The sequence below is a fragment of the Aulonocara stuartgranti genome (assembly GCF_965226115.1).
Source record: "Aulonocara stuartgranti genome assembly, chromosome: 20".
NCBI lineage: Eukaryota > Metazoa > Chordata > Actinopteri > Cichliformes > Cichlidae > Aulonocara > Aulonocara stuartgranti.
Window position 1 is genome coordinate 31,879,627 of NC_138956.1, and position 27,399 is coordinate 31,907,025.

At 39.2% G+C, this 27,399-nt stretch overlaps 1 protein-coding gene across 1 annotated transcript in view; it reads left to right on the top strand.

The window, feature by feature from the left end:
- Positions 1-254: 254 nt before the first annotated feature.
- syt6a (synaptotagmin VIa) overlaps positions 255-27,399 on the top strand; it is an 84,576-nt gene continuing 57,431 nt past the window's right edge. The window contains exon 1 of the mRNA XM_082519272.1: positions 255-426. Within this exon, the coding sequence (XP_082375398.1) occupies positions 270-426 (157 nt within the window). The 5' untranslated portion in view covers positions 255-269. The remainder of the gene's footprint in view (positions 427-27,399) is intronic.

The window sequence follows — 27,399 nt, forward strand, 5'->3', positions numbered from 1 at the left end:
ACTAAAAAATATTGGTCCATCTTACACACACGCACACACAATGTTGGGACAAGCTTACACACATGAACACACAAAGAAAGTGAAGCACACGCATGCACGCACACAAGAAAACATGCACACACATTCGAGAGACGGCAGAAGAAGGAGAAGAATCAGCCTAGGACGGAGACAAGTTGCATTTATCTTCTGCATGCCAGCCTGCTGCGTGTGTGCGTGGGAGTATTGGTCCCCTTGGATGAGCACACGCGGCTGAGGATGCAGCTGGGAGCATGAGTTCTGACAGAGAGGAGTATGACATGGTCTGTCAGAGAGCTGTGACCCTAATTGTTGACCTCTGCCTGCACAACAGCACATCGTTGGATCAGAACACCTGTCAGGATTTCCTTTTCCTATTGTCTGGCCACAGCTCTGACCACAAAGAACCGGGTGAGTAATATCATTAGCTCTTGATGTGCACTGGTTGTAAGGCAGCACTTTCTCTCTGCTTTGTATGGCTCCATGCTCATTTGTTTCCAAGAGCAGAGCTAATAGTAATGGATTTTGTTTGTGAATGCTTTTCTGTCATGCAAAAGTCGAAGAAAGCAGCAATCTGCTTAAACATGTGCTTGTCCTTTTCTATTTATTTCCCACATGTATGCTCAGAGATAGTTACTCGGACAGGGCTTTCACTGAACACTCGTGGCCATTTATATATCCTTAATGAGTTTTTGTGACCTCAGGGCAACAGGGAGCAAAAGGTTTATAACAACAAAACAAATTCCCATTGACTCATCAGTTTGCTCCAGAAGGCAGAGTTTCTTTACTGTAATGGATAAGCCTTAAGACTGAGTGATGCCCGGTGATGTCCTGAGCACAACAGCTTACTATCAAAATAAAATAAAAACATTTTCAGGCATGTATGGTTTATGCCTCTAAATATAAATCTGAACACATGTAACTGCAGCTTGTGGAGAAGCAGGATAGTCGCGCGTTTAATCTGTACGGCAAAGTTTCGACATAATAAAAAAGGGGATTTTTGACTTATTCATGAGGGCTGATTTACACATCTGTTGCAGCCTTGTGCATCTGTTGCTCTTGCACTTGTAGTGGGCTTCTCCCTCTTTAAAGGAATAATCCCTCTCTTCAAATATATTTTAAATGCAGCAGCTCGACAACAGGCTCCAGCATTTGTGTGTATTTTTTCCCTGCTACAAATTCTAGTCATGAGAATTTGCAGTTCAATCTAGCAAATATTGCATGAGTTTTCTAAAAGCGGGGGAAGCTTGATTTAATTTACTTACACTGCAGATAACACTGTCAAATGTACCAGGGTGTTTGAAGGATTTGTTGCTTTATAGATTTAGAAAGGCAGACTTCCCTGAGGTCTCACTGTGTGAAGATTTTTAGTAAATGGGATTTAAATGTTAAATGTCTGTGTACAACATGAAGAGTGACACGATTTATACACTTTTACAGAATAATTTGCATGAAAAATGAAGCAAATTCAAGCTACAGAAGAACAGATTGTTTAAAATAGGAAGTCTATCAGGACACTATTTCGCCGCCAATTTCCATTAACTGTTGCATATTGTTTATCCATAACCCCAATTTGGATTCTTTTTATAATCCATCTGATTTCATGTTCCCTTTTCTAACCAGAGAGTTTTCCTGCAAGTTCACATGCACTGCATTGAGCTTTCTGTGTTTGACAGAAAAAAAAGAGTCTTTAGATTCGTCAGCAGGTGCAGAGCAAAGAGGAAATGTTATTTGTTGCTGCTTTTATGGAAGATGGGCCCCTGCTCAAAGAGTGCATGTCACACCAATCCTGACCAAATCCACTGTCACCTCACATCATCCTCAGCAGAGAAATTGAACGTACATCACAGTGCCACTGGCATCTACTACCGAGCTGTGGGGACATTACATGCCATTGCATGTTATGTGGCCATTGATGCAAATTCCTTCTGCCACAAGGAAGCTAAAGACAAGCTGCTTCTGATAGTGTTGGAGGATGTGTAGGTTGGGGTTGAAGAAAAGGTCTTGTTTCACGTATTTTTGTGCAACACTGATTACAGCAGAAAGAGAGATTTGAGTTTTTGTTCATCAAGATGACTTACAATGCAGGATCGTAATAAAACTGACATTTAAATAAAAGATTTTTGACAGATTTTATAGGTTTAGACTGAAGTGACAACTTATTCATCACAAATCACAGTAAATAAAAAATTACACATATTACTACCATGTAATTGCCAAAACGCAATCTGTGGTCACACATTTGTTCATTCAAAATCCATACAAAGCACACACTGCAAGGCACTTTATATTGTAAGGCAAAGATCCTACAATGACATGGAGAAAACTCCAAGGGTCCCCCATAAGCATGCAGTTGGCGACAGTAGGAAGGAAAAACTCTTCTTTGATGGGAAGAATCCTACATTGTGAAAGAGAGCTAGAAATGAATAAAAACTAATTAAACACACAGAGTATAAACACATAGTGAGTGAAAAAAGACGAGTGAAGATGAAATACTCCAGCAGTCTAGAGCTATTGGAACAAAGCTAATGGAGGGTTCAGGGTCACCTGATCCAGTGTGAATCCAAACTGGGAGCTGGCTTTACAGAAGAGGGGTCAGGCAGCTGAAGGCTCTGCTACCCATTCTACTTCTAAATAGCCTAAGTACCACAAGTAAGGTACTGTAATGAAATCAAACAGAGATCACAATTTAGTTTTGCTAACAAATCAGTTGATAGCCTGATTTTTATTTTGTTTTTGACATATTTGTTCCAATTTGTAAGAAAATAGGAATGTTTTTTGTTAGTTTGTTTTGTTTTTTCTGTGAATTGCTCTTCTGATTTTAACTCAACTATTCCATTTCTTAATTGATCAGTAAATTAAATACACACAAAAACACATAAGGCTGATTTTAAAAGTGCTACCACTTGTCATATTGGGGCGGCAGTGTTTGAGCCTTCACAAACAGTACTGAGAAATGCTATTGTTTGAAAAAACGTGCATTTTTTAAAGTGCAGGGGCATGTTTACAATTTTGCTGCATCACCTCTTTTTAGAAACCTCTGTTCTTCATAACTGTGGAGATCAGCTGGTTTATTTTTAAAAGCAAAAAATAAACCAGCTTTCGCTTCCCAGTCTTTTTCTTCGGTATTAGATCTCTTCTTTCTTCATGTTTTTAATAGTTATTGTGTCTGTGAAGGTTCTCAATCATCCAGGTCATGGTACTCTAAAGCGCTTGGAAAGAAAAATGTCTGAGAAGGTTCTCAGGTTCTCTTTTCTTGGAAAGAAAAGCTTCCTGACTTAAATGGTAAATGGCCTGTATTTATATAGCGCTTTACTAGTCCCTAAGGACCCCAAAGCGCTTTACATATCCAGTCATTCACCCATTCATGCACACATTCACACACTGGTGAATGTGTGCGTTTTCTTCAAGAAAACTTCTTTAAGTTTTCTTGAAGATGTTACACCTCTCATCCAAGAAGCTTCTTCAGTTCAAGGGTCAAATGGTGGAGATTTAAGCCCTGTGGGAGTGTCCCCCTAAGAGGGACAATGGACCCCCTAATGATCCTCTACCTAATCACACGAGCCAAGGTGTGAAAACCGGTGTAGGTCACAATCAGTGATGGTGATGGTAATAGTTATTGTGAATAATATACCATTTCCAAAAAGGACCACACACCACATACGTTTTTCACCTCAGCTTAGCCCATTTTAACTGATCTATGGACAAGGGACAGCAGCTGGTTTTTATGTAATTGCATGGTAGAGTTGTAACTTCTATTTGTTGAAACAAACACGCTGTGTTTACACTCAGTGGTTTTTAGAAGTGTTCCTGTGCTCACACACTAATTTCCATTGCAGAATCATGTTTATGTTTAACCCAGTTCTGTCTGAGGGCCCAAAGATTCACTCTTGGTTTACAGCCTTTTCCCTGGGTTTCTTTGGGTTCTCTGAAACTTTAGATAACATTACGTACCACAAATGAGAACCACTAGAAACCTAAGTGTCTGAACCCTTCCCCATCTTTACTTTAGACAAATTCAGCCTCTCTGGGATGCTTTTTATAAACATTCATGTAACCTGTTCATCTAATAAGCTAACTGAAAGTGAGATGTTGTACCAGGTGTCTTTTTAACATACGGAAATGTATTGGTTGTCAGCCCCTGTACAGACTTTTGGGAAAGTATCAAATTCAAACTTAGGATACATTTTTCTAATTTCTCAGATTTCTATCTGCTTTTAATTTCATACACAGATTATAATCACATCTTTAACTGGAAAAAAAATAGCATAACCTGAAAATTTGTAAAAACGGTTGCAAATTGGTGGATATTTTTCATTTAACATTTCACACATCTTCATCTCACCATTTAAGGAAATATGAGAACTGAAAAAATGAATCTTTTTTCTCCCCTGTGTGCAGTCCAAAAAAAGGGCACATTTGGCTTGCAGCTGTTTGAAAATATCTGCAGCTATCATGCTCACAGCAGCAAAGCCATTTCACTATGGCAAATTTCCCTCTAAGTCCCCCGCTGTCAGCTGAGCGTCCCTTCAACAGATTCAAACAGATTATGACAAAATAAGAACGACTAATTAGAAAGTCTGAGACTCCAGTTCCCCTGTCCTGATGTGACTGGGAGATAATATGCCATTTTATTTATTGACCAGTTTGTTGACTCTTAAGCTGGCTGATAATATCCCAAACAATGCTGGGTATTGGTCTGGATGCACCTGCTGTGAAAACCAGCACATGACTTTTTAAACGAGATAATTTAAAAGTCAGATCAGAGTCTCACACTCTGCTGAGTGAACATTTCCCACTAATCAGCTGCCTGCCTTAGATATTGATATTCACTCCAGAGCCCTGATTCAGGTTACAAAGCATAACCCTTAAGCCTTCGTAGCGCCTAAATGGACGAATGCACCTTCACTCATCCTCATTACTAATTCCACTGTCATTATCAGCCGCACTTTCAGGTGTGTGGGCTTGAATTGACGAGGCTTACTTTTTATCATGTTATTTCTCACACGGCTGTCTCATCTTGAGGTTTATTAAGCAAGACCTCGGCTGGCAGAGGACATTAGCATCAGTAGATCATTCATTTAGTTCCCAGTGGCCTGCTTCTCTCTGCCTGTGATATTTGCAGGGATGGTGCATTGCAGGTTGATTCCAAAACAGAAAAACAAGAACATCAAATTAACTGCTCTGTGGAGATTAGAACCCCAGCCGAACCAGCGTGCCTTTCAATAATTCATACCCCCTGTATACTGTCTTGGTGTATTATTGATACAACATTTCACTGTAGACCACAAAAGAAGGCTGGAGACAGCGTCTGTTCCTGTTGTGAGAGATAACACTGGGGAAAATGTCTGTCTCAGCTGTCAGGAAAAGACCAAACGCCAGTCCTCAAAGGCTCGTGTCTTTACTGCTGTAATCATTAGAATAATAAAACATTTTTTTCATAGCTCGCACTATCCCCTTGTAACCCCTCCTTTGCACTTTGAAGTCTAAGGAGACATAATGTAATGGTCTTTGGTTTGCCTGTGGTTAAAATCACACAGACATGGCACAACACTGGCAGCGGGTCAGTGGGCTTTTCAGTATGTGGAGGAAATGATGACTGGCGATGTGGAACACATTTTTCATTAAAATTAATGCACTAAAGACAGAAGTCAAACACTGGCTTGAATACCAATCAAGGAGTCTGTGAAAAGCATTGTAAATGAGAATGCCTTCATCTCTTTCTCGGAAGGCTTCTTCTGAGTTTCCCTCCCCAGCTTTTTTTTTTAAAGCTCAATGGCAACTGGGATGACCCTGAAGGTGCTCATTTCAAGTGATGTTTTAAGCTCCCCAGATGAACAGCTGTGGCACTATTATGAATGTGAATCTATCTCCATTAATAAATGATCAGAATCCTTCTTCTGGGACTCTGTAGCACAGAGAACTCCAACAGCTTTCATTTACCTTTGTGGAAGTGTTTCATGGTGCTCTCCCTTACAAAATGCATCAGTGTCATTAATGACAAAAAGGTTTTAGAGGATGAGTAATGCAGAAACCTGCTGTGAGTTTCTCAGGTTATCAGACTGTGCAAGCATTCACTGAGGTATTGAGCAGTAACATTGGTTTATTGATTAAAGAATCAGGCCCCAAGTGGGCGCAGTGGTGAGAGGCTCACAGGATGAGGCGAGACACAACACAGGATGAGAAAATCTTTCTTTTTTTTGTACATCCCTTTTGCCCCACTGAAGCTTAACGTTCTAGCACAAGCTGGCACAAATATACAGCAACTGAGCACTAACTGACAGTTCGCTAAGCCTCACGACTGCTGCTGCCTGTCAGGCTTTCTGTTTTTCGCACAGGGAGAATTTACCAACAAAATTCATCTTCGCTTTTTTAACCAACAGTCCCAGATTTCAGACAGAGGTGGGTAAAAGCAGGCATATTTCACAACTGTCACAAGGTAGATAAGCTAATGTGATTCTGCACACCACCTCCTCATCACCAAGCTGCAGGCAGACACCGTTAGCCACTTGCTAGAGACAACAGTGAAGCAGCTAGCAGCTGAGGAGTCAGGTCAACTTAAAGGGTGAGGATAAGTCAGCGGTGTGAGTCAATCACTTCTGGTCAAAAGTGTGCTCCTACCTCTTTTTTGAAATTCAAGTCTGGAGTGTGAGTGATTTTAAGGCGGCGTGAGCTGTTACGTCACATCGGCGATTCAAATTAAATATGCTTGGAAGCTACATCGAGGTTTTTCCGACTGACAATCCGACTCTGCGCCTCTGAGGGGGCCGTCCTATTATACGTTCTTACATCTCTAGCTGCGCTCATTACTCCCAGATAAAGATGTAGCATAAGGAAATTTGCATTATTCATTAGATTGTTCCGATTGGATCAGAGTCAAACGTCATGAATAATGATAATCGAATGTAAATAGCTTCCGAAATAAGCTGCTGGGGGGACAGATGCGAATCTGGACTGTAAAAAAAGATGGTTTAAAGACACTTTTGGCAAATAAAATGTCAAATGTGCAATATATTAGCAAAGATTTCCCAAAGGCTAAAATACCACAGTACCAAGCCAAGGATGGAGGGCTACACAAGAGAATATGTGCATCAAGCACTGTTTGTAAATGTAATGTGTCATTGCAATGATATTTATAGTCTTGGTGAAGTCTTGAACTCCTGGTGAAGTGACATTTTCTAAGGTGTACTGGTCAAATTTACAAAGGTTTAGCCTGCTGTGTGGTCTTGTTCCAAGCACCTTAAGATGACACAGGATGACATGAAGTGGATGAAAGAAATTTCCAGTTGTGCAATTCTTTGGGTCTGCGGACCAGTCACACTTTGTGAATGCTGGTCTTAAAACAATAACTCTGAGAAGTGAACTTCCAGATTTGCTAACATGTTGCGCCTGCACAATCTGAATTTTTATATTAAAAAAAGATTATTGTCTGTATTTACAAAGACAGCACAGTGAACAGATTAACTCTTTCTTTGCAATCACCCTCCTTCATATGTTTTTGCACATGTTGTTTTCAGCACTGTGGCAGAAATCCAACATCCTGCACAACTGGGGTTCAAAACCACAAGGTAGAGGAAAGAGGATGTTAACTTTGAACCCTATCCTGAAAATAGTAAAGCCTTGGCTGGATGATACAGTATTACAGATCTAAAATCTAACTGGTACTTTAAACTTTTATACCTGACTCCTTCTCATTGACACACACATCTCCAACTCTTTCACACGCTTAAAGCATGCGTGAAAAATCCTGCAAAGTGAATGTGTTAATTGCTAATAATAGTGAGTAGTTTTTTAAAGGCTACACTTTTACTCCACAGAGCAGTTTGCTAGTTACCAGAGCGTGGTAACAAACATGTTGGCTATGTCAGCATAAAAAAGCGGTCGGGTATTGCGAGACGATCTAAATTCTTTGCAGAAGCTAAGAGAGAGAAAATCCTGTTGTTCTTGTCTTACTTTCTCTCTTTGTTTTGCTTCGTTTGACTCTTGCCTCGCAGATGTCAAGCCCTGCTCGTTTCCATCTTCTTTCCTAACTGAGCCTCAAGTATCTCATCTCTCTCAAAGTTTCACTGGCTGGTTCGGTTCATGTTGCTGTTTTGTCATAATGGCTGTTGAGCTGTCTGTCACGGTGAAAGCTTCGGGTGTGTGGGGCCGACACTCCTGTCACGGGTAGTGTCTACACCATCAACCACTGGCAGGGTTGATGGTGTAGACTCAGACACGGGGCCTGTACACTTCATCACACAAATTAATGTGCAGGCTTGCTGGGTATCGCTAAACGGCTGAACTCCGTATACACTATTGTTCCAGAAAATAAAGTCAGAAGTGCGAATAAAGGCACACGGAAAATTGGAGGGATGTTATCGAAAGACGTTTTTGTTTTTAATGTGCATATTTCTAACCTGTCTATGATTGTCATTACAGCCCAAGGTAGTCCATTACAGTAAACCACTACACCAAAATATTAGCCCACACAGCCTACTGTTCAACAGTTTTACACAGCCTTTAGATAACGTTCCTAAGTGAAGTTATCACTCAGCACACAGAAACAGTTTGCATATTTCAGAACTTTTGTTGAGCTGTCTGAAAAGTTGCATTTGAAACTACCTGCCACATAAAAGTAACCAAGGCTATGCTTCCCTTCTGCTGAACTAGCAAGATGGCTAGATGCTAAGGACAAGAAGGCTTCTGCAGCCACAACTTTACTGATATCTGTGTGCAGGAACTCACGAAAGAGAGAGAAAATAAAAAGAAAAGGATGTGTGAGGAGTGTCATTATTTGCTGATTTATTGAATGAGTATCTCAATAGTGTCAGCTCTAAGACATGCAGACTGCACAGAATCACAGGATAAATCTGATGTTATCTTGTTCCAACCATAAGAATGCCTGTAAACAATAAAAAGCTCTCCTTTTCATATGGAAAAGAAATAGAAAAAACTTATAAAAGACTTGCATAAGATGTGGCCTACTTCATATAGTGAATCATATAAGGCTTATATGATTTACTCATGAAAGTGGCCACTTTCTCATTACTTTTATATATTGTTTTAGGAAGTATCCAAAACATAAAAGTTTCATTTATATAATTTTTCCAGGGATCTCTTTTTTCACTCTTGTATGCTTTTCATACAAGTTTCACACAAGACAGATACAAACTTTATAAGATTTATTTAATATATATCTGTTCCATATAGGGACTTTCACTGGATTAAAAGCAGATACCTGAGGCTCCATTTATTTACATTTATTTGTCTGTGTATAACTTTACAGCTTATCAATGATAATAATGATAATAAAAATGTAAAAAAATGTAATTAATTTGCTCCCATATGGCCAAAATATGTATTTCAGTAGGCTTAGTCACAGTAGTGTCTGTCTGCCACTGTGGCTCTGGATATTCATAAATTTGTAAGTTATAGTGTAACAAAGTGTCATTTTTTTGGTTAGGTCCATATTAATTAACGTTTATCTTCAAAACAATTTTATAAACAGTACAGTGCTTCAAACGTACACAGAGGGGTCAGGTTTTGGCCCACATTTGCATTCAGAAGTGCTTGAATTGTCCATGCCATAGATTCAAAGGACACATTATCCTGAGAGTTTAGCCAATATTGACACGATAGTATCACACAGATGTTGCAGACCTTTCTTTTTCACACCAGTGTTATGAATTTCCTGTTCCACCGCATCTCAAAGCTGCTCTATTGGACTGAGCTCTGATGTCTGTGGAGGGTAGTTGAGGGCAGCAAAATCAATGTCACATTCAAGAAACTAGTTTGAGATGGCATTTGACATTGTGACACGGTGCGTTATCTTTCTGGAAGCAGCCAACAGAACACCAGTACACTGTAGCCATAAAGGAATAGATATAGTGAGCAATAATACTCAGGTAGGTGGTGGTTAAATGATGTTCAGTTGGTGCTAAAGTGGCCAAAGTGTGCCAAGAACCCTACCCCCACATCACTCCACCAGAAGCAGCCTTAACCATTAATTAATCCTCAATCTACCAACTGATGTTGCAACGGAAATTGAAACTCATCAGACCTGGTAACATTTTTTACAATCTTCTATAATCTGTTTCTGAGATAGTTACACAAACAACCATGTCATAGTCATAGTAGCGTAAATCACCTTTCAGCAGAGTGTCTCAAGCTGCAAATGATACCAAATGCACTGAACTGCAGGCACGTGACTGGCTGATTATATTTGTGTGAATGAACAGCTAAGCAAGTTAACCTAATAAAGTGACTGGGGAGTGCAATTCTGCACAGTTTAGAACCAGACTTGGTTGACATTAATGTTTGTATTGATAAGTTATGGGTATGATTTTACATAGCTTGACAACTGCAGAATGAATCTGATTATATCTTCTTCCCACCATAAAAATTCCTGCAAACATTACTTGAAAAAAATTACAAAAACAATGTTTATGTTTATATGCAACAATAAGCTCAACAAAGCTGCATAACTTCAAATATGTACTGGGTTAAAACAAAATACCCGAGGGTCCATCTGTTTGACTCTCTATAACTCTCCACATCTGAAAGAATGACACTTAGCTCAAAGGCACGTCTTCATTTAGGCCTTCAGTAGTATTATTAACACATTTTAGATACTTTGTCCCCATGTTGTTACATAATGTGTTTTTTACTATGTTTAATCACAAAAGTGTGTGGCTTCCACTATGGATCTGTATATTCATGAAGATATACAATAGGATTGGAGCATAATAAAAGGTGTCAATGTTTTAATCACAGAGGTCAAAATGAATTAATAATCCTCATCTGACAACCAGTTGTAGAGTACAGCACTTAAATGGAAATATATAAACACTGTAGGTTTTAGAAATAGTTTGTACTGTAGTTCCACAGAAATCTGTCACTTTTTACAAATCTGCTCTTTCCATATTTCACTGGGAAACTTTTACTTTTTACTCCACTGAATTTTAAAAGTCTGTTTAAATCAAATTTGTCTCAATACATCAGATAAGATATCACTTTATTGTTCCAGCGTCTGAAATATGAGAATTTGTTGCTTTGTAAAGTAGAGTGATTTCTTTGTCATGGTCTTTATTGTTTTAACATTCGGTAAAGGGAAGAACATGAATATTCTGAAACTGGTTCTCTCAGATGCATATAGACAGAGAAAAAAAATTGTCTTGACTTGCTTTGGAATTCAACAGGATTTCACTGCTGATTTCAACACTGGTCTGATCTTTGAGTAACGAATATAGACAACCTGAGTAAACCAATAAAATGCAAGCATTTGCATTTGACGTGTCTTTATTGACCTGAGTGGTAGCTAGAAAATGTAGTGCTTTGCCTTCACAGGCTTGGAAAAAGCAAAATGTTCCATTCAGTCATGTGTCATATTTATGATCAATCCTAAAGCTTCCAGCAGAACATTGCAATAAAGTGTCAAAGGTCGAATTCTAAGCAAGGATTTTCAGCATCAAATTATTCTCAGGCTGAAGGTTGACACAGCAAGGTGCGTGCCAATGCTGTTTCACTGGTACCCAAAGGAGATTCAAGCAGACCAAATGTGAGCACACCATCAGATCAATACATCGAGCTTTGCTTACCGAGGGGTAGAAAAACATCTTCATCACAGGAAGATAGTTTGCTAAATAAAGAACACGAGCAGTCGGTATATACTTTGGGTAGGACAAAGCAGCAACTCAGAACTGGAAAAAAGGGTTCTTTGTTCTTATGAATCCAAGTTAGATGTCACAAGAAGGTAAGCAGGATGCTGCAATAAATCAAATCTACAGTAAAACATGGTGGAAATATTGAAGCCTCAGGGTGTTTTGTTTCTCTGGAGTTGGACTCCAGCACTGAATCTACTCCACTTTATCCACACAGAAGTAACACTGTGGGGGAAAGTTTATATTATTGGAGGATATTAAACACAAACACACCTCAAGACTTTTTAGACTTCCACTAATTCTTCAGATGACCAACGTGTGCTGACTTTAATCCTTTGCTGTCACCAAGATTAACATTACAATTGTTCCATTGAAGACTAAGAACACTGGGGTTTCACAGTGTTGTGAAGTCTTGTAAAGTCCCTGTAGTGCCTTAGTGCTGCTGCTAAAGCAAATGATGGGAAAATAAGTACTAGTATAGCCTCAAATTTTAGCTTTAAATTCATGTGGGAGAAGCTCAGAGTAGAGCTGCTACTCTTCCACACTGGCAGGTGACTCCTGCATCTGATTAGGATGCATCCTGGGTCAGGAGAAATTATATCTCTTGGCTGGTTTGGAAAAGTGTTACTTTTCCCCTGGATGAGCTTAGTAAGTGCCCAGAGAGAGAAATGGGTCTGGGCGTCTCTGCATAGACTGCTGCTCTTGCTACTCGGATAAGCGGCAGAGGATGGATGTCTATTCAAACTGTTTGTGTGTGTGTATTGAGGGATTTTTTTTAAACATATCTGCACAAATTGAATGCCACTGAAATGCTGCTCTCGCCCTGTCTTACTTACTCTGTTAGTGTTTGGAAACTGAGTTGCATGGATCTCTTAGTGCCAAAATAGTGTTGTTGTTCTCACACGTGTCATGTTTGACCAGAAGAGGTCCAGTCAACACCAGGGTGTGAGCTGCTGCCTGTGGGTGCAGGATGTGAGATGTTTTTTTCCCCTCTACTAAAATTGTAACCACCCACAGGCAACGAGACAGTAATGAGGAGGAGGTTTACTACATTAAAACTTTACTCACTAATTAGATAGACGTTGCATGCATGGGAGACTAAATTAAATACAAATGCTTAAGGGACAAACCAAGGGTGTAATGAGCATGCAACACAGCATTGTATCATACTATGATGCCAGCAGCGTGATGAATTCTGCCATCGTGTATTATGACATTGATGGAAGATGTTTTTTTTGATTTATTTTAAGGTTCAGCCAAAGGGGAAGGGCACCATGTTATATATTAGTCAGTAAAGTCATCCACTACACAATGTGTAGAATATCTTTTTTCTTTTTCTTTTTCTTTTTTAGCTTGTAAACTCTTTTGTATAAATCCTGTTTGTGAGCTGCCTGAAAAAGTGTTAGTCAGTAGACCTAGAACATATGGTGCCGTAGGCCCTCCATCCGTTCAGACTGTATCTTTCCCATTTCCTGGAATCTCTGCTGCTTCCTATATTTTGTGTTTTCACTTATACTGCCATTAACAACCCCCTGAGGTAACATGACCCACAAGAAGCACAATCAGGGAGATGGGGGAAGGACAAATTGAATAACAACCTCATGACAAAAGACACAAAGACAGCGAAAAAGGTTGTCTGTGTGTGCGCGCTCATGTAGATTTGTGAGCATGTGAGTGTGTGCAGCTATATGTGTGCTTTTTTTGTGGGTAAGCAGGGTCACGCTGTTTGCAGAAGATGAGGCTTTTGAACAGGGGGGTGATCATGTTTCATTAAACTGTAGATAAAATTCGATTTTTTTCTTCTTTTCTCAGAACGAGGAAATAGAGCTGCAATTTGAGGTTGGTTGTGACATTTCATCCTGTGATTATATTAGCACCCTCTGCAAAGCAGCCACTGCATGGCTTGAAATGATGTTACCTAAGCTGACAAGAATTGATGGGATGACCTTACAGCTTGTCCACCGGTGGAAAATTGCTCCGTGGTTTCGCTGTGAAACAGTGGAGATGTGAAAAAGCCATGCAGAACTGTTGCATTTTTATCTCTCATATTACATCAGTGGAGCAACACCAGACTAACGTGCAGGAGATCAGAGCGGTAACACGTTCTTAGAAAAACCTCCAAAACATGAAGAAAATCTGTCTTATGCGAAACATACAGTGGAATACACAGCAGATTGAATTTTTGACGTACAGCCAAATAACAAAGTAGATACACATGCTCTAGGGGCCTTGTTTCATTATTCATCAACACATGCATCCATTAAATCTGCATAACTCATTTATTTGGCAGATGCAGTATGAAATGCCCACATATAGATTATATTGTATGACAAAATTACTTGAAATGGATTAGTTTTGAGGCAGAGCTGGAAGGTTCTCCCAGAAAACAGGGTAATAACAAATGTGTGGAAATGCAAATAGAGAAAAGGAAACTTTTCGGAGAAATAAATAATTCTGACAGAAGCTCAAACAAGTGAGTCCCAACTTCTGAGATGCATTTTTAAAGTTTTAGATAGAAGTAGACAGACTGGCGACCTGTCCAGGGTGTACCCCGCCTCTCACCCTATGACAGCTGGGATAGGCTCCAGCGCCCCCCGCGACCCTGAAAAGGATAAGCGGAAGCGAATGGATGGATGGATAGATAGAAGTATAAAATACAGACCTTTAAAATAAGCTTAATATCACTCATCACTAATTTTTCTCTTTTGCATGTTTCAGATCATCAAACAAATATTAATATTAGGCAAAGAATTTTTCTTTTTTAATGTAAAGTGAAGCATTCCCAGTATAAGTGTCATAAAAATGTATCTAGCCTAATGCAGGTTGTTTGTTTCATGAATAAGAAACTAATGAAAAAAATGTATTTTTGGTTTATAGGTGCTCCGATTACTTTTTGGGCAACATGAATCCCAGTTTCACTAGTAGCCAACCTTGTGCAGCCATATGTAAAAAAAAAATCATTTCACAGCCCAGTGCTGTTTCTTGGGGTTTGTTGTGCGCCTGACTGTGCCAACGTATATTCATCTCGATGTACTCTACTTCTAATACTTACAGTACATAACAGCAATGGATGAAAATGTGCTGCAATTCTCATTTTCTTCCACAGACTAATTTAATAGTGAACTGAGACTGCATTTCAGCAAAATGCTTTTCAAATGCTACATGTTACATGGATCAAATCAAAGGCTCCTTGAATGTGACTGGTCAGCAGGAATCAATATACAGAAAAAAGAAAAGCTTCCAGTCCTGCAAACATATTCTTTAATACTTGCGTACATTCATATGCAGATGTCTGTTTATAGAAATGAATATGTAAGTGAAAATGCAGTTCCTCAAATGGCCACAAGAGGCTCACTCTAAAATCGATGTCATGATTTTACAATCAGTTACGAAAAGACTGCCCTGTTAAAAAGTACAACACGAACTACATGTTTACAAGTACGTTCAAAATAGGTCAGCCTGTGGGACTCTGTGGACATCTCTTCTGTAGAGGAAGAGGTATCATCAAGATGGTTTTTGGTAAATGTGAGATGAGCCTTTGTGTTCCTTTTGGTCAGCAGAGGTTTTCTACTTGAAATCTCTTGTTGTTCTGGGTTCTTTTGTTCTTAGAGTAATTCTGGTCGCCCGGTCACTCCTGGGAAGGCTCGTCATTGTTCCAAGTTTTCTCCATGTGTGTATGTGGCTCTCAGTGTGGTTCACTGCAGTCCCAAAACCTCAGAAATGGCTTTGTAACCCTTTCCAGACTTTTAGATGTCAGTGACATCTTTATTTCTCAGGTGTTTCTTTAGCTCGTGGCATGATGTGTTGCTTTTTGAGTTCTTTTAGCCTGCTTCACTTTGTCAGACAGATTCTATTTAAGTGATTCCTTGATTCAAGAGGTCTACCAGTAATCAGGCCTGAGTGTGTTCAGTGTAGCTGAACTCAGTTTTCCAAAAAAAAACAAACACTTTTAATGAGAGTTAATTTATGATTTAACAAAAGGGGCAATTAGTTTTTCACACCACTGTATCTTTTGGCTGGCTTGGGAACGCCTTGGTGTTCCCCTGGACAAGCTGGAGGAAGTGGCTGGGACGAAGGAGGTTTGGGATCCTCTGCTTAGGCTGCAGCCCTGGATATGCGGAAAACAGATGGTCAGCAGACACTGTCTGTAATAGCTAATCATGCTGTCTTAGGCCTAACATCCCCTAATTTGAGTAACTGAACTGGAACTGCTGATAGAGCTGTTGGTACTTTTGAAGTACCAAAGGTGCTAATCAGCAAGTGCTACTACTGTACATGCTACAGTATTGTTGGTCTGTTCGGTCATGCTTTTAGCTGTGAAATTAAAATGATATGCTTGATTAGTTGATGAATTTTAACCTGTTACATGATGTTTTAATGAAACTGTGATTAAAGATGTAGGAGTCTGAAGAAGTACTTTGTTGATTTGTTTAATTTATGCTCTTGTCACTTGGCCTGTGGTTTGAAAAGAAGAACAACCAAAACATTCCAGGTCCCTTTGGACTCTTTTTACAGTAACATATTGCTAATACTTGGAGGATCTGTTGATTTTAAGCATTTTTGAGTTGCTGTAAGTTGATTTAGTACTTACAGTTTATTTCCTGGAATGGGAGGAGGTATGACTACGTAGGCAGGCTTTGCAGCTCTTCTCGAGACCGATTCTGTTATGCAACGAAGGCTGTGCTGCGAGGTGTTCAACTGAAATGGGGTGTAACCCCATAAAGAATCTTTCCTCATCCGCTTTAGTCAGTTGCTTTGCTTAGTTGTCACCTTCAAGTTGAAGATTCACAGTATTTATTCCCAGATTTATTCATAGCTTGCACTATAAAGATACTGCACTAATCAACTGGTGTAAAGTAAAAAAGGATACAGGGCCCTTCATTTCTGCCATCACATCTCTCATGTCACAGGGACACTGACTATGGCCATAGTCTGTGTCCCTGTGACATGAAAGGTGTCATAGATATATGTCTATAAAATAGTTGATTACATGGACACTGGTAATATTATATTAATTATTCTCTCTTAGATAACAATTAAGTATACCAGTGTTGTAATATGAAACAGGTTAAAAGTGTTGAGTATTACAGAAGTGAGACACCTGATTTTACAAGCTATCAGTGATGACCTGGGGGTCATTTATGGAAATTTCACTCTGTAAATATATTTTACAGATGGTAATTTTCCCCCCGGTAGAGCATAACCCCTTCTATGACAAGCTAATTCCCAGCCAAGTGTGTAATTAAGAACAGCATTAGATATGCTGGGAACGTACCGCACGTGTGTGACATGACGGTGAAGCGGCGGCCTGTGTCACCAGTGTGGTAACTAATCACGCGTCACTGGCTGTTACTGACCAAACACGCTCACTGATGCATTCAATGAGCTAAGTCTGATGAAGACGGAAGATGAGCATTACTAGCGTAGAGCATCATTATTAAGCATTACCCCTGACAGTAACATGTGATGTCTGTCACATGGACGCAGATTCATCTACATGAGACTGCGACACACCATGTCATTTAAATGTAACAGCAAGGCCGGAGGGAATTGTCAAGGTTTGGAGCCTGCGGCGCAAACCAGCGTTTGTACTGCTGGATCCATATCACATCACATCATACTCGCTTCAGTGTAGCAGAAATGGCAGGTATATCTGAGGGTATGTAAGGGAAATTCTACTCAGCAGTCCTTCCAACAATGATCTTTTGAGTCTTTTAAAAAATTAAACCACAACCTGATTCGAAGAAACAAATTTTAAAAGACAGGGTTTCGTTTTGTTTTTTGATGATCGGATGAATAACGCTGAAGATAAATCTTCTTGTATATAAGCACACTGATGCTTTTTATGCTGTGCCAAAGTGCCCGCAGACCACACAGCAAAGCCAGTAAATCCCCTCATGCTGCCTTCAGTACTCAAACATCCTACTTATAAACTCACCAAACTGACTACAATTCTGTTTTCCCTTCTTTTCTTCACAGATAACGACATAGCATATTTATGCCAACTGTTTTGTAAACACTTCACTGCTGATATCAATGTCTTCTGTCCTGTCTAATGCTTGTTTTTTTTAGTTTTTACACATTGTCATTTGCTTTCATTTTGTTTGTTATTGCTTCAGATTGGCTTGTTTTGTTCTGTCGCATTGCATTAATAATAGACACATAAAGCTGATACGGTGTGTGTGTTAGCAGACACTTGTGTATACACACACCCAGCAGGCACAGATACGGGCGCTTGAATTATTGGCCCACTCATCACAGGTCTTTAATTGCAACGGCAGCTTCAGTCATGGTGGTCCATTACTAGCTAAACATACACAACTCTCAGTCAGAGAAACACTGAAAATAATATCACATGTGCACTAAAACAACAAACTAAACACAAACTGCTAATTCAACTTCCATCTTTAACAGTCCCATCACTCCTTATGCCATCAGATGACAATCCTTTCCAATTACTATACATAAAATAAATCTTTCCTCACCACCTCTATGGGATGGGAGTTTTAAATTACTGGGATGCAGTTATCATTAACCTACATCAAACCATCCATTCATTTTCTGAACTGCTTATCCGATTCAGTGTAGTGGGAGAGGTTGGAGCCTTTACCAGCTCTAAAGGGGGCAAGAGGATATGCCACCGGTTCATCATGAAGCTAATACACAGTGCAATCACTCATTTTTGCAGCATTTAAACTTAACCTCACATTTGTGTCACTGGACTAGAGCACTTGGAAAGAACAAACTGAAAAGAGAAAGGCCCCAGCTGGCCGATGCTGGTTGGCTAAAACATGTCGCACTTTTGCTGTGAGGCACTTGTGCTAACCACTGCACCACCAGTAACCTACATGAAATCTGACTTTCAAATGACAGGGAATGATCACTTGTGTCATGCAATCTTATGAATTGCTGGTTTCTGCATAAAAAGAGAAAAGCAATCTTAAATAGCAGAATGAATAACCAGTACTTGCCATTGGGATTTGGGTGTTTAAGCGTATGCTTAAGGTCATTAGTTTGACACTTGGTTTAGAGCAGGATTGGAAATTGGGTTTCTAAAAGTGAAACACTGATCCAAAACAAAAGAGTTAAAGATGTTAAAAAACAGAAATGAAGGGAACTAGTGAGTGAATATTGGGTTCACCACAGGAAATGATCATCGCTTACATATAAATGCAGCATTTCAGCTTTTGAGCAGGCTGCTTTCTGTGGATCCATTTCCAGTGTTGCAGCATTTCATGAAACTACATTTAAAAAAAAAAAGAAAAAAGAAAAAAAGAAAAAAAGAAACTACATTAAAAAGTAACTTTATAAAATACTTGGATTACTTTGTTGCAACAAAAGCCATTAGTCTTACAAGTTAACAAATAAATTATTTAGTTTCAAACAAGCAATCTTCTGCTCTTAATGTGGCATAATGTAAAAGCCTTTGCAGTGCTATATTTTTGCCATATTTTACTGGCCCTGTTGTTCCTAATGTACAGGTAACACATTAGAAAGTAACTTCATAAAATGCTTAGATTGGTTTGTTGCAACAAAGCTCATTAGTCTTGCAAGTTCAATTAAATAAGTTATTTAGCCTCAAACAAGCAATCTGCTGCTGTTAATTATTAGCCGTGTTTTATTGTTCCTTTAGAAAATCCCAGACACATTTGCACATTTGCACAGATTCTGTTTCCCTCCCTCTACTTGGCAGCTTGTTGTTTACCAGTGGAAAAAACCCAGTCTTACTGTTGGTTCAGTGTGTGCCATGTTTGGCTCTGGTGGTGATATAGCAGTGAAGAGTCTTTACCTTTGCAGTACTTTGAATTTGGCTGATTAAAACATTCAGTAGTTCACAGCAAAAACGATGTGATTGATTACTTGTGACGGTACTAAAGTCATCAACAAGTTTAACACAGTCTACAGTTCAGCTTGTAGCAGATTTTTCAAAGTGGGGACAAGTTTTTTTTTCTCTAACATTATCATAGCGCTGACAGTGACTGAATCGCCTTTTCAAGGATACTCTTCACGTAAATCCACTGTGGGTCCACTGCTCTCTAAAAATATCCATCACAGCGAGTGGGCTCTGCGTACCAACAGGCTCTGCATGTTAATGAGGTTGTGTTCATCATGTAATACAATGCAAAGATTACACATTAAATATGGAGGTATACGTGCAGATAAAGTCTTGGCGGTATTTTGAGAAAGACTGAAGACAGAAAGTGTCAGAGCTGAGGAGCTGCCCTGCATTCAGAGTGGAGTAAGTCAGTAAGGAAGGAAATACAGAGTCTCCATGGACTCCTCAGACAACTAGAAGGAGAAGTCTTGAAATACTGCCTCTCCTGACTTGATTTCTATGTGTTTTAATTTTAGGGTCAGAATTTGATCAGTGACATCTACTTGGCTAATTAAGCTAATGAGCTGGTTGAAAACTGTAACTTAGGCTGACTTATTAAATGATCCAAGATGATTTAATTTTCATAAAGAGACTTGTAAAGACTTAAAGGGTACATTTGAGAAAAAAAAAGGTCCTCATAGGTCAGCATGTTCATCAGCTATTCATTGATCCCTGGGGAATGTGAAATCAAACTGTGAATATTTAGTAGAACTTTCTATTACAGCTCAGTAATAACATAGCAATAGCAGGGCAATGAGATAGGAAGAAGGAGGTTATACAGAAATAGTAAGTTATTAACTTTTAATTAATAATAATAGCTGAATAATCTTACATTGAAATATATGTATTTGGGTAATAACAGGTCAGAAATTTGGGGTAATAATGTAAAAAGAAACTACTAATTCCTAATGAGCAATTAGTAATAATATAATTAGTAATTATATAATTAATATATATATATATATATATATATATATATATATATATAATTCTCAATATGATTTATATACTAATTTGTAGTAGTTATGTCATAATAATAAGGTAATATTGGCTGATGTTTTGAACATATATGGAAATTCCTGTTTAATAATGCAGGAATTAATTCCACTTCATGTCAACAACGTTATTCTGTGTTTGTTTTCACATTATTACCCTCAGTTTCTGACCTGTTATCACCCAGTTACACAAATTCCAGCTGTAACCACTGTTGACAAAAGATAATTACTTATAGATTACTTGAACATTACTTTAGCAATTGAGATATGTAACTAGTAGAGCAGCAAGGTAGATGCATGTCTAGCTTGCTGACTGCATGTCTTATCCTGTCTTCCTTCATCTGCTGGGACCCCAACCGGTCCCAGCAGATGGCCCCTCCCCTCCCTGAGCCTGGTTCTGCCGGAGGTTTCTTCCTGTTAAAAGGGAGTTTTTTCTTCCCACTGTGGAGTGCTTGCTCATAAGGGGTCATATGACTGTTTCTTTTTTCTCTGTATGTATTATTATTATGTTTCTATGTCAGGATTCTTAAAAAATAAAAAAATTAGGTGAATTCTTCCTACTAGCCGTGGCATCGGCAGATCTGGTTTATCTGTATGTTAAGCTTCTGTGCGCTTGTTTATTTGGATTTGTAAATAAATAAAAAGCAAATAAGCAAATAAAAAAACAACCAAAAAAAAACACACACACAAACAAAATCAACACAATATTCTCACCTTCTTTCTAAACTAAACTAAACTACACATCCATGGCTGTATTTTCACTGGGATGCCATCGGTTCTGTTTTGACAGTCTCTGTGTTTTCAGAAGGAAACCTGCATTTAACATTGTTTTAGCAAGTACAAATCAGCTCTGGAGAAACATGATATTTTTTTCCAGTGTAAAAAATTGATTTCAGAGTTTTCAATGGGAATGCTGACAGTTTGAGATCTTTCTACTGTAGTTTTGGTGATGAACTGTATATTTGGGAGGTAAGCAGTACTTATCACTTATAATACACAACTACACACTGTAATCTATCCTTCTATAACAATGACATCTTTTAAGTAGGCACTGTATGACAGAGAAAATAACATGATGATTTTTGTCCTTACTCTCACTGAGGCAGTGGTGCATGTCCAATCCTCTGCATGCTCTTTCCTTTTCTCCACTCTTGCCTGCACATCATGAATGCAACTCTGCTAACATCTCTTGTTTAGCATTTCTAGCATTTTTCATGTTAACACAGAGTTTTAGGTCTTCCCTGCTGACGCATAAATCATTTCACAGGGCTGGCTGAATTAAATCTCCGCAGGTAAACACCAGAGGGGATTTTAATTTTATTTCAGAAGGATCAGACCCTGGAGAGCCCAGTTCTCCAGCCTGAACCTACTTCCCTTTGAACTCTACTTAGATTTTTTGGGCTTTTGGCCATAAGTAAATCCAGTGTATCTGTGAGACCTAAGAGGACAGGAGGCTTTTGATTCATGGTTTATTTGAAGAAAGAATGTGCTGAGCGCATCCCAAATGAGGATTGACCTTGGACTGATACGTCTGAGCAGTTTTTTGAAGTTATGTATGTATTCAGGCCCTTCTTCATCCACCAGAAGCACTGGGGTCACATAAATCCTCCTTAAACGTTTATCCACATGTGTCACAAACCAGATTGGATTCTCAGGAAATTGAAAAGATTTAAGGCAAATAAAAAAATAAGAAGTTCTACACCTATAAACTTTGTCTAAGTCTGACTTGTGGGGCTGTAGTATGTCTAAATTGAGCAAATCCGCATCTGCTTATTACAATTTAAAGAGGGGTCTGCTGATGGGTTTGCAAACAGGGATTAAAGGCTGTTTTGTTATGCAATTCCACAAATACACAAACTGCTGTCAGATATTCAGTTAAATTGTGTTAAGAACTAAAACTTGCATGGTGAAAAAAATGGAGGTGGACCAATAGGATCACTGCTATGTCCTCTTTAAAACAGAGCACACTGTACCAGGGCACTCTGACATTTTCAGGATGAAGAGAGAGGTAAAGAGGTGAATGAGCCACAAGAGCTTCCCCCAAGAGAATATTTAGGCTATGCTACGATTCTATGAGAGGCAAGTAAATGTGTTGAGAGAATTAAATGAGGCGGCTTTGGAGGAGAAACGATTCTCTCTGTTCGTAAAGATTGTGGCTCAGTGTGCAAAAAGCATTCATTTAGTTCCAAAATCAAGCAAATCCAAATTAAATAGTAAATAAAGAAAATTAAATCATTTATATGAAAAGTTTGCCAATACTGATCTGCTTTCTCAGATTGCAGATAGACAAATAACCCAGACTGATGTTCCGTGGTTCACGACTCTCTACCTGACATTGAATGCTCATGCATTCAGGTGCATCACGTAAAATCCACCCAATTTGTATGGTTTCCGATTGAAACAGAGAGTCTTTGTTGTTATGATTAGACTTCTAAAAATGTGAGAGAGTGACAGACTGATGTTTGTTTTTAAACAGCAAACAGTTAAGTCACTCGTCTGCATCAACTTCCTCCCTGAACCTAGTTTAGCAAGTTCAGTTTAGAACTTTGTTAGGTGCCCCTGTTCAACTACTTGTTAATAAAATATCTAATCAGCATCATATAGCATCAAATCTGTGCATTTCAGCTTGTTAACATGCTCAAGATCTGCTGAAGTCCCATTTGAGCATCAGAGTGGGGAAAAGACCTACTTTGACTGTGGCATGGTTGTTGGTGCCACTCGTGTCAGTCGTAGTACTTCAGAAACCGCTGATCTATTGTGATTTTCACACACAACGATCTATAACAGAGAATGGTCTGAAAAAGAGAAAATATTTGGTGAGCAACAGCTTTCTGAGTTAAAAGGCCTTGTTGATGCTCGAGATCATTGGAGAATATCTGATATATGAAGAAGAACATCACTGAATGAACCTTTAGCCAGATCAGGTAGAGCAACAGAAGACCACACCGGGTGCTACTCCTGTCAGCTATGAACAGGAAACTGATGCTACAATTCACACAGTATCACCAAATTTCGACACTAGAAGATTGGAAAACATTGCTTGGTCTGATGAGTCTTAATTCTTCTGCAGCGCTGGATGGTAGGGTCAGATTTGGTGTAAACAACATGGAAGCATGCCTTATATCAATGGTCCAGGCTACTGTTGGTGATGTAATGGTGTGGGGAATCATTTCTTATATACTTTGGGTCTCTTAGCATCAACTGAGCATGATTTAAACACAGCAGTCTACCGCAGTGTTGTTGTTGACCATGCCCATCTCTGTGCACAAGCTTCTGATGGCTGCTTCCAGCAAGATAACACACCATGTCACTCAGATGATCTCAAACTGGTTTCTTGACCATGATTACTGTACTCAAAATGCCTCAAAGGTCATGTGGGGGAACAGTAGATTCACATTATGGATGTGCAGCAACAAATCTCCAGCAACTATGTGATGCTATTAAATCCATATGGACCAAAATCAGAAATGTTTTCAGCACCTTGTTAAAACTATGCCATGGAGGCAGATCTGTTCTGAACAGTAGTTAATGCTAATTTACCAGTCTGAGAATTAAGGCTAGAATTTACATGTTAGAGTAGCTTAACCTCTTAAGCCCCAACGCCTAACCAATCTCCTGCCTTTTGGCCCTGTATCTGGGGGCGTTGGGGCTTATAGATATGATATCCTAGGCTGTTAGGAAACTTCATCATTATTTCTGAAGCACTACAGTTTTTTTTTTAAAGGAGTCGTATAAAAACAAACCAAAAAAAATTTACAAAATACATTTTCTGTTCATGTCACTTCTTGGATACGAGGGAATGAGGCACTCTTTGTGGTTACATGGTTTACTTTACTTTGCACTGCTGTGTAAATTTAGTGAGCATCAAAAGGTTGATGCTAAATAAGCATTTTCCAAAACAACTTCAGTAACTCAAAGACTCACAAATCATGGCAATAAATACTCTGACCACTTAAATCCAGGCACTGTATCACATCTTTGTGTTCTCTGGAAACTGATGTTTTCTACCTTGCAGCATATGTAAGAAATTACACTGAACATGCAGGACAGGGTTGAAGCGAGAGGGATTTAGGTTTGGATAAAAATACTGACCTGGAAAGAGCATCAAGAGAAATGCTAAGAACATCACCGTTTCCCCTGAGTAATGATCAAAGATGAGGTCAAGGAGCTGCGCTTTCAAAGTGGTGTCCTCATCTGTAATTAGAGCAAAGAAGCTTGTCGTAATCAAAGGTTCTGTTTTCCTTTTTTGGTCCCTTTGAGGCTGTTTAATAGTGATGGACTTATGTAAGCATAGGTCAAGAGAATTTTAACCAGCAAAGCTGCTGATTTCCCACACCGTGCCCACCTTTGACCAGAGCATCGGGGATTCTCTTTATCTTTAATCTGTTATCTTCTTGTAGCTAGCTTCAGGGAGTTGGTCGAAAATCCTTTACTTGAGGAAGAGTATCACTAAACGAACAAGGAAAAGTTCAGCAGTAAACCTCCCACTGTTAGGAATAAAAGACAATGAAACTCACTTCAAATTATCAATACGTTTGATGTCATTACAGATTTCTTGTTGGGGATTTTTTATTAGATACTAGAGTACCACCAAAGGGTCACAAGATATTTAACAAAGTGTGAGATGAGATATGACTTCATGTCAGTGTACTTCTTAAATATCAGTTTAAACTTTTGATATGTTTTCTATCTTCTATTGTGAATAAATTTTCACAGACTGGCCTTTGAGGTGTGGTCGATAAACACAACAAAGTAAAGCCAGTACCGGTACCAAACAAGCAAAGATTTTTTCATAACACGGGAAAAGACCCAGGGGAACCAAGTTAACGATAAAAATTTTTTAAAAAATAACAATAAAAGCCCTGAAAACCATAAATTTCACACCCGAGCCTCAACTCTTGTGGCCCGGTACCAAACGACTGATGGACTGGCACAGGTCCGTGGCCCGGGGATTGGGGACCGCTGGTTTACAGGGCGGTGTATCCTGAGCTATGCAGCATTTCACTGTTTCGTTCCACAGGTATAAATCAGCCCTGAGTGCTTTCTTATCTGCATTAATACACTTATATTAGTCATCTGCACATGCTCAGATTACTTTTCCAGAGGGGATAGCTTCATCCTTCCACCCATCGCACACTAATTCCTGTTGTTCATGTTCTATTGTTCATTTTTAAAAGTGAACTGTAATTTCCAGATAGGTGTCTTTGTTCTCCTCCACACTTTCATAAGCATACTGTTCATATTCATTTCCCCAGGCCTGCTTATCACCTTGATAGCAAGGCTGACTTTTTCCAGCTATTTTTTGAAGCTTTTTTAATGTGTTGCCTCTCAGCTTCTTGTTACTTAACATTCTAGTCTCCCTTTTATATCACAAGTCTGTGAAATGGCACCGAAAATGATTTCTCGGTAAAACTAGCAGTCAGAATGACATCATATTTGTGTTCATCATGGTCATGCTTCTTTTACTTCTCTGACATCCCCTGTGGCCGACTTCAACATCATCATTATTATCAACTAAGAGGATAATTCATGTCCTGCAGCTCGCTCTTGTAATCAGTTATACGAAGAAGAGGAAAAGGAGAAGCACAACGAGTCCTCTTTTGCCTCTATTGGCTCACTGCACATGCTTTTTAAATCTCATAAAAATGGTTGCTGCATCAGTGCCTCAGCTGTGTGATGATAAGTCTCCAAGTGATATCTGTCAATGAGCGGCTGTAGCAGGAAGACACTGAGCTCTGTGATTTAGCCTATGAGGACTGAGGGCCTAAGATATGTGGGTTATTTCAGGGTCCGGCGTTGTGTCATGACCCTCCTTACTCTGAGCCTTACTCTGGGGAATTGGGAACTCCTTCTCTCATCTCACGTCTGCCTCGCAGATTTTCTTGTGGTCTGCTGGGATCAACTCTGCAGTCCTGCGCTTTTATAAAAAGAAAGCTTGGAAGGATTGAAACTGACATTGCTCTGCCACCACCCCTCAGAGCCACCCAAAGCAGAAAATGAATGATTACAATGATGGGTGCTAAGATAAAATAGGGGCATTGTACCCCACCTAGACAAATGCCCTTGTTATGGCAACTCATTACAAGGGTGCAGAAGAGCCTCTGGCACGTGTTTGCATATTAACTCCACAGCACTTCAGATGTTTAGATTCTTATTCATCATGCAGTACCATCAGAAATAAATTCACTCTGCAGCAGCACCACAACCCCAAGGGAATTAGAATCCTTAATAAATTATTTATAATAATAATTATAATAATAATGAGTAAGACATTTTCTTTCTATAGCACTTTTCAAACCAGTAGATAATTCTTATAACAAATAAAAACAAGACATATACCGTGAAAAAACATTGAATAATGTGAAAGGTAAAAAAGAAATAAAAAACTAAAAACTAAAATCTGTAGAGGAGGCACAAAACATACTATCAAAGCCTTTGTGTAAAGGGAGGTTTTGATAAGGAGCAGACACTGAGATTGCTATCATGTGTTGCTCTCCTGCAGGCTCTGACAGAAAATGTACAATTTCCTTTTGTAATGAGGTGGGCTGTTGGAACAGTAAGGGTGAAGAACTGCAATAAGTTCTGCAACATGCTCAGAATTCCTGCTAAGTATCTGTTTTTGGTCCCACCAAAATACTGATTTGAATTAGGGTAAATTTTGGGGGGAAGTGCAGGCTGCACTTAAAAACTTCTTAACCAGGCATAACTACATGCCAGGTTCAGAAGCTGCACTGCCTCCCAGGTAAACGTTTACTGGATTATATCTGCACTGCTCAGGTGTGCTCAGAAATAAAGTGCACAGCCAACAAAGATGCCACAGTGCCCTGTACTGCACCTGCAGATCACTGAAACACAGAAAGAAACCAGGCTG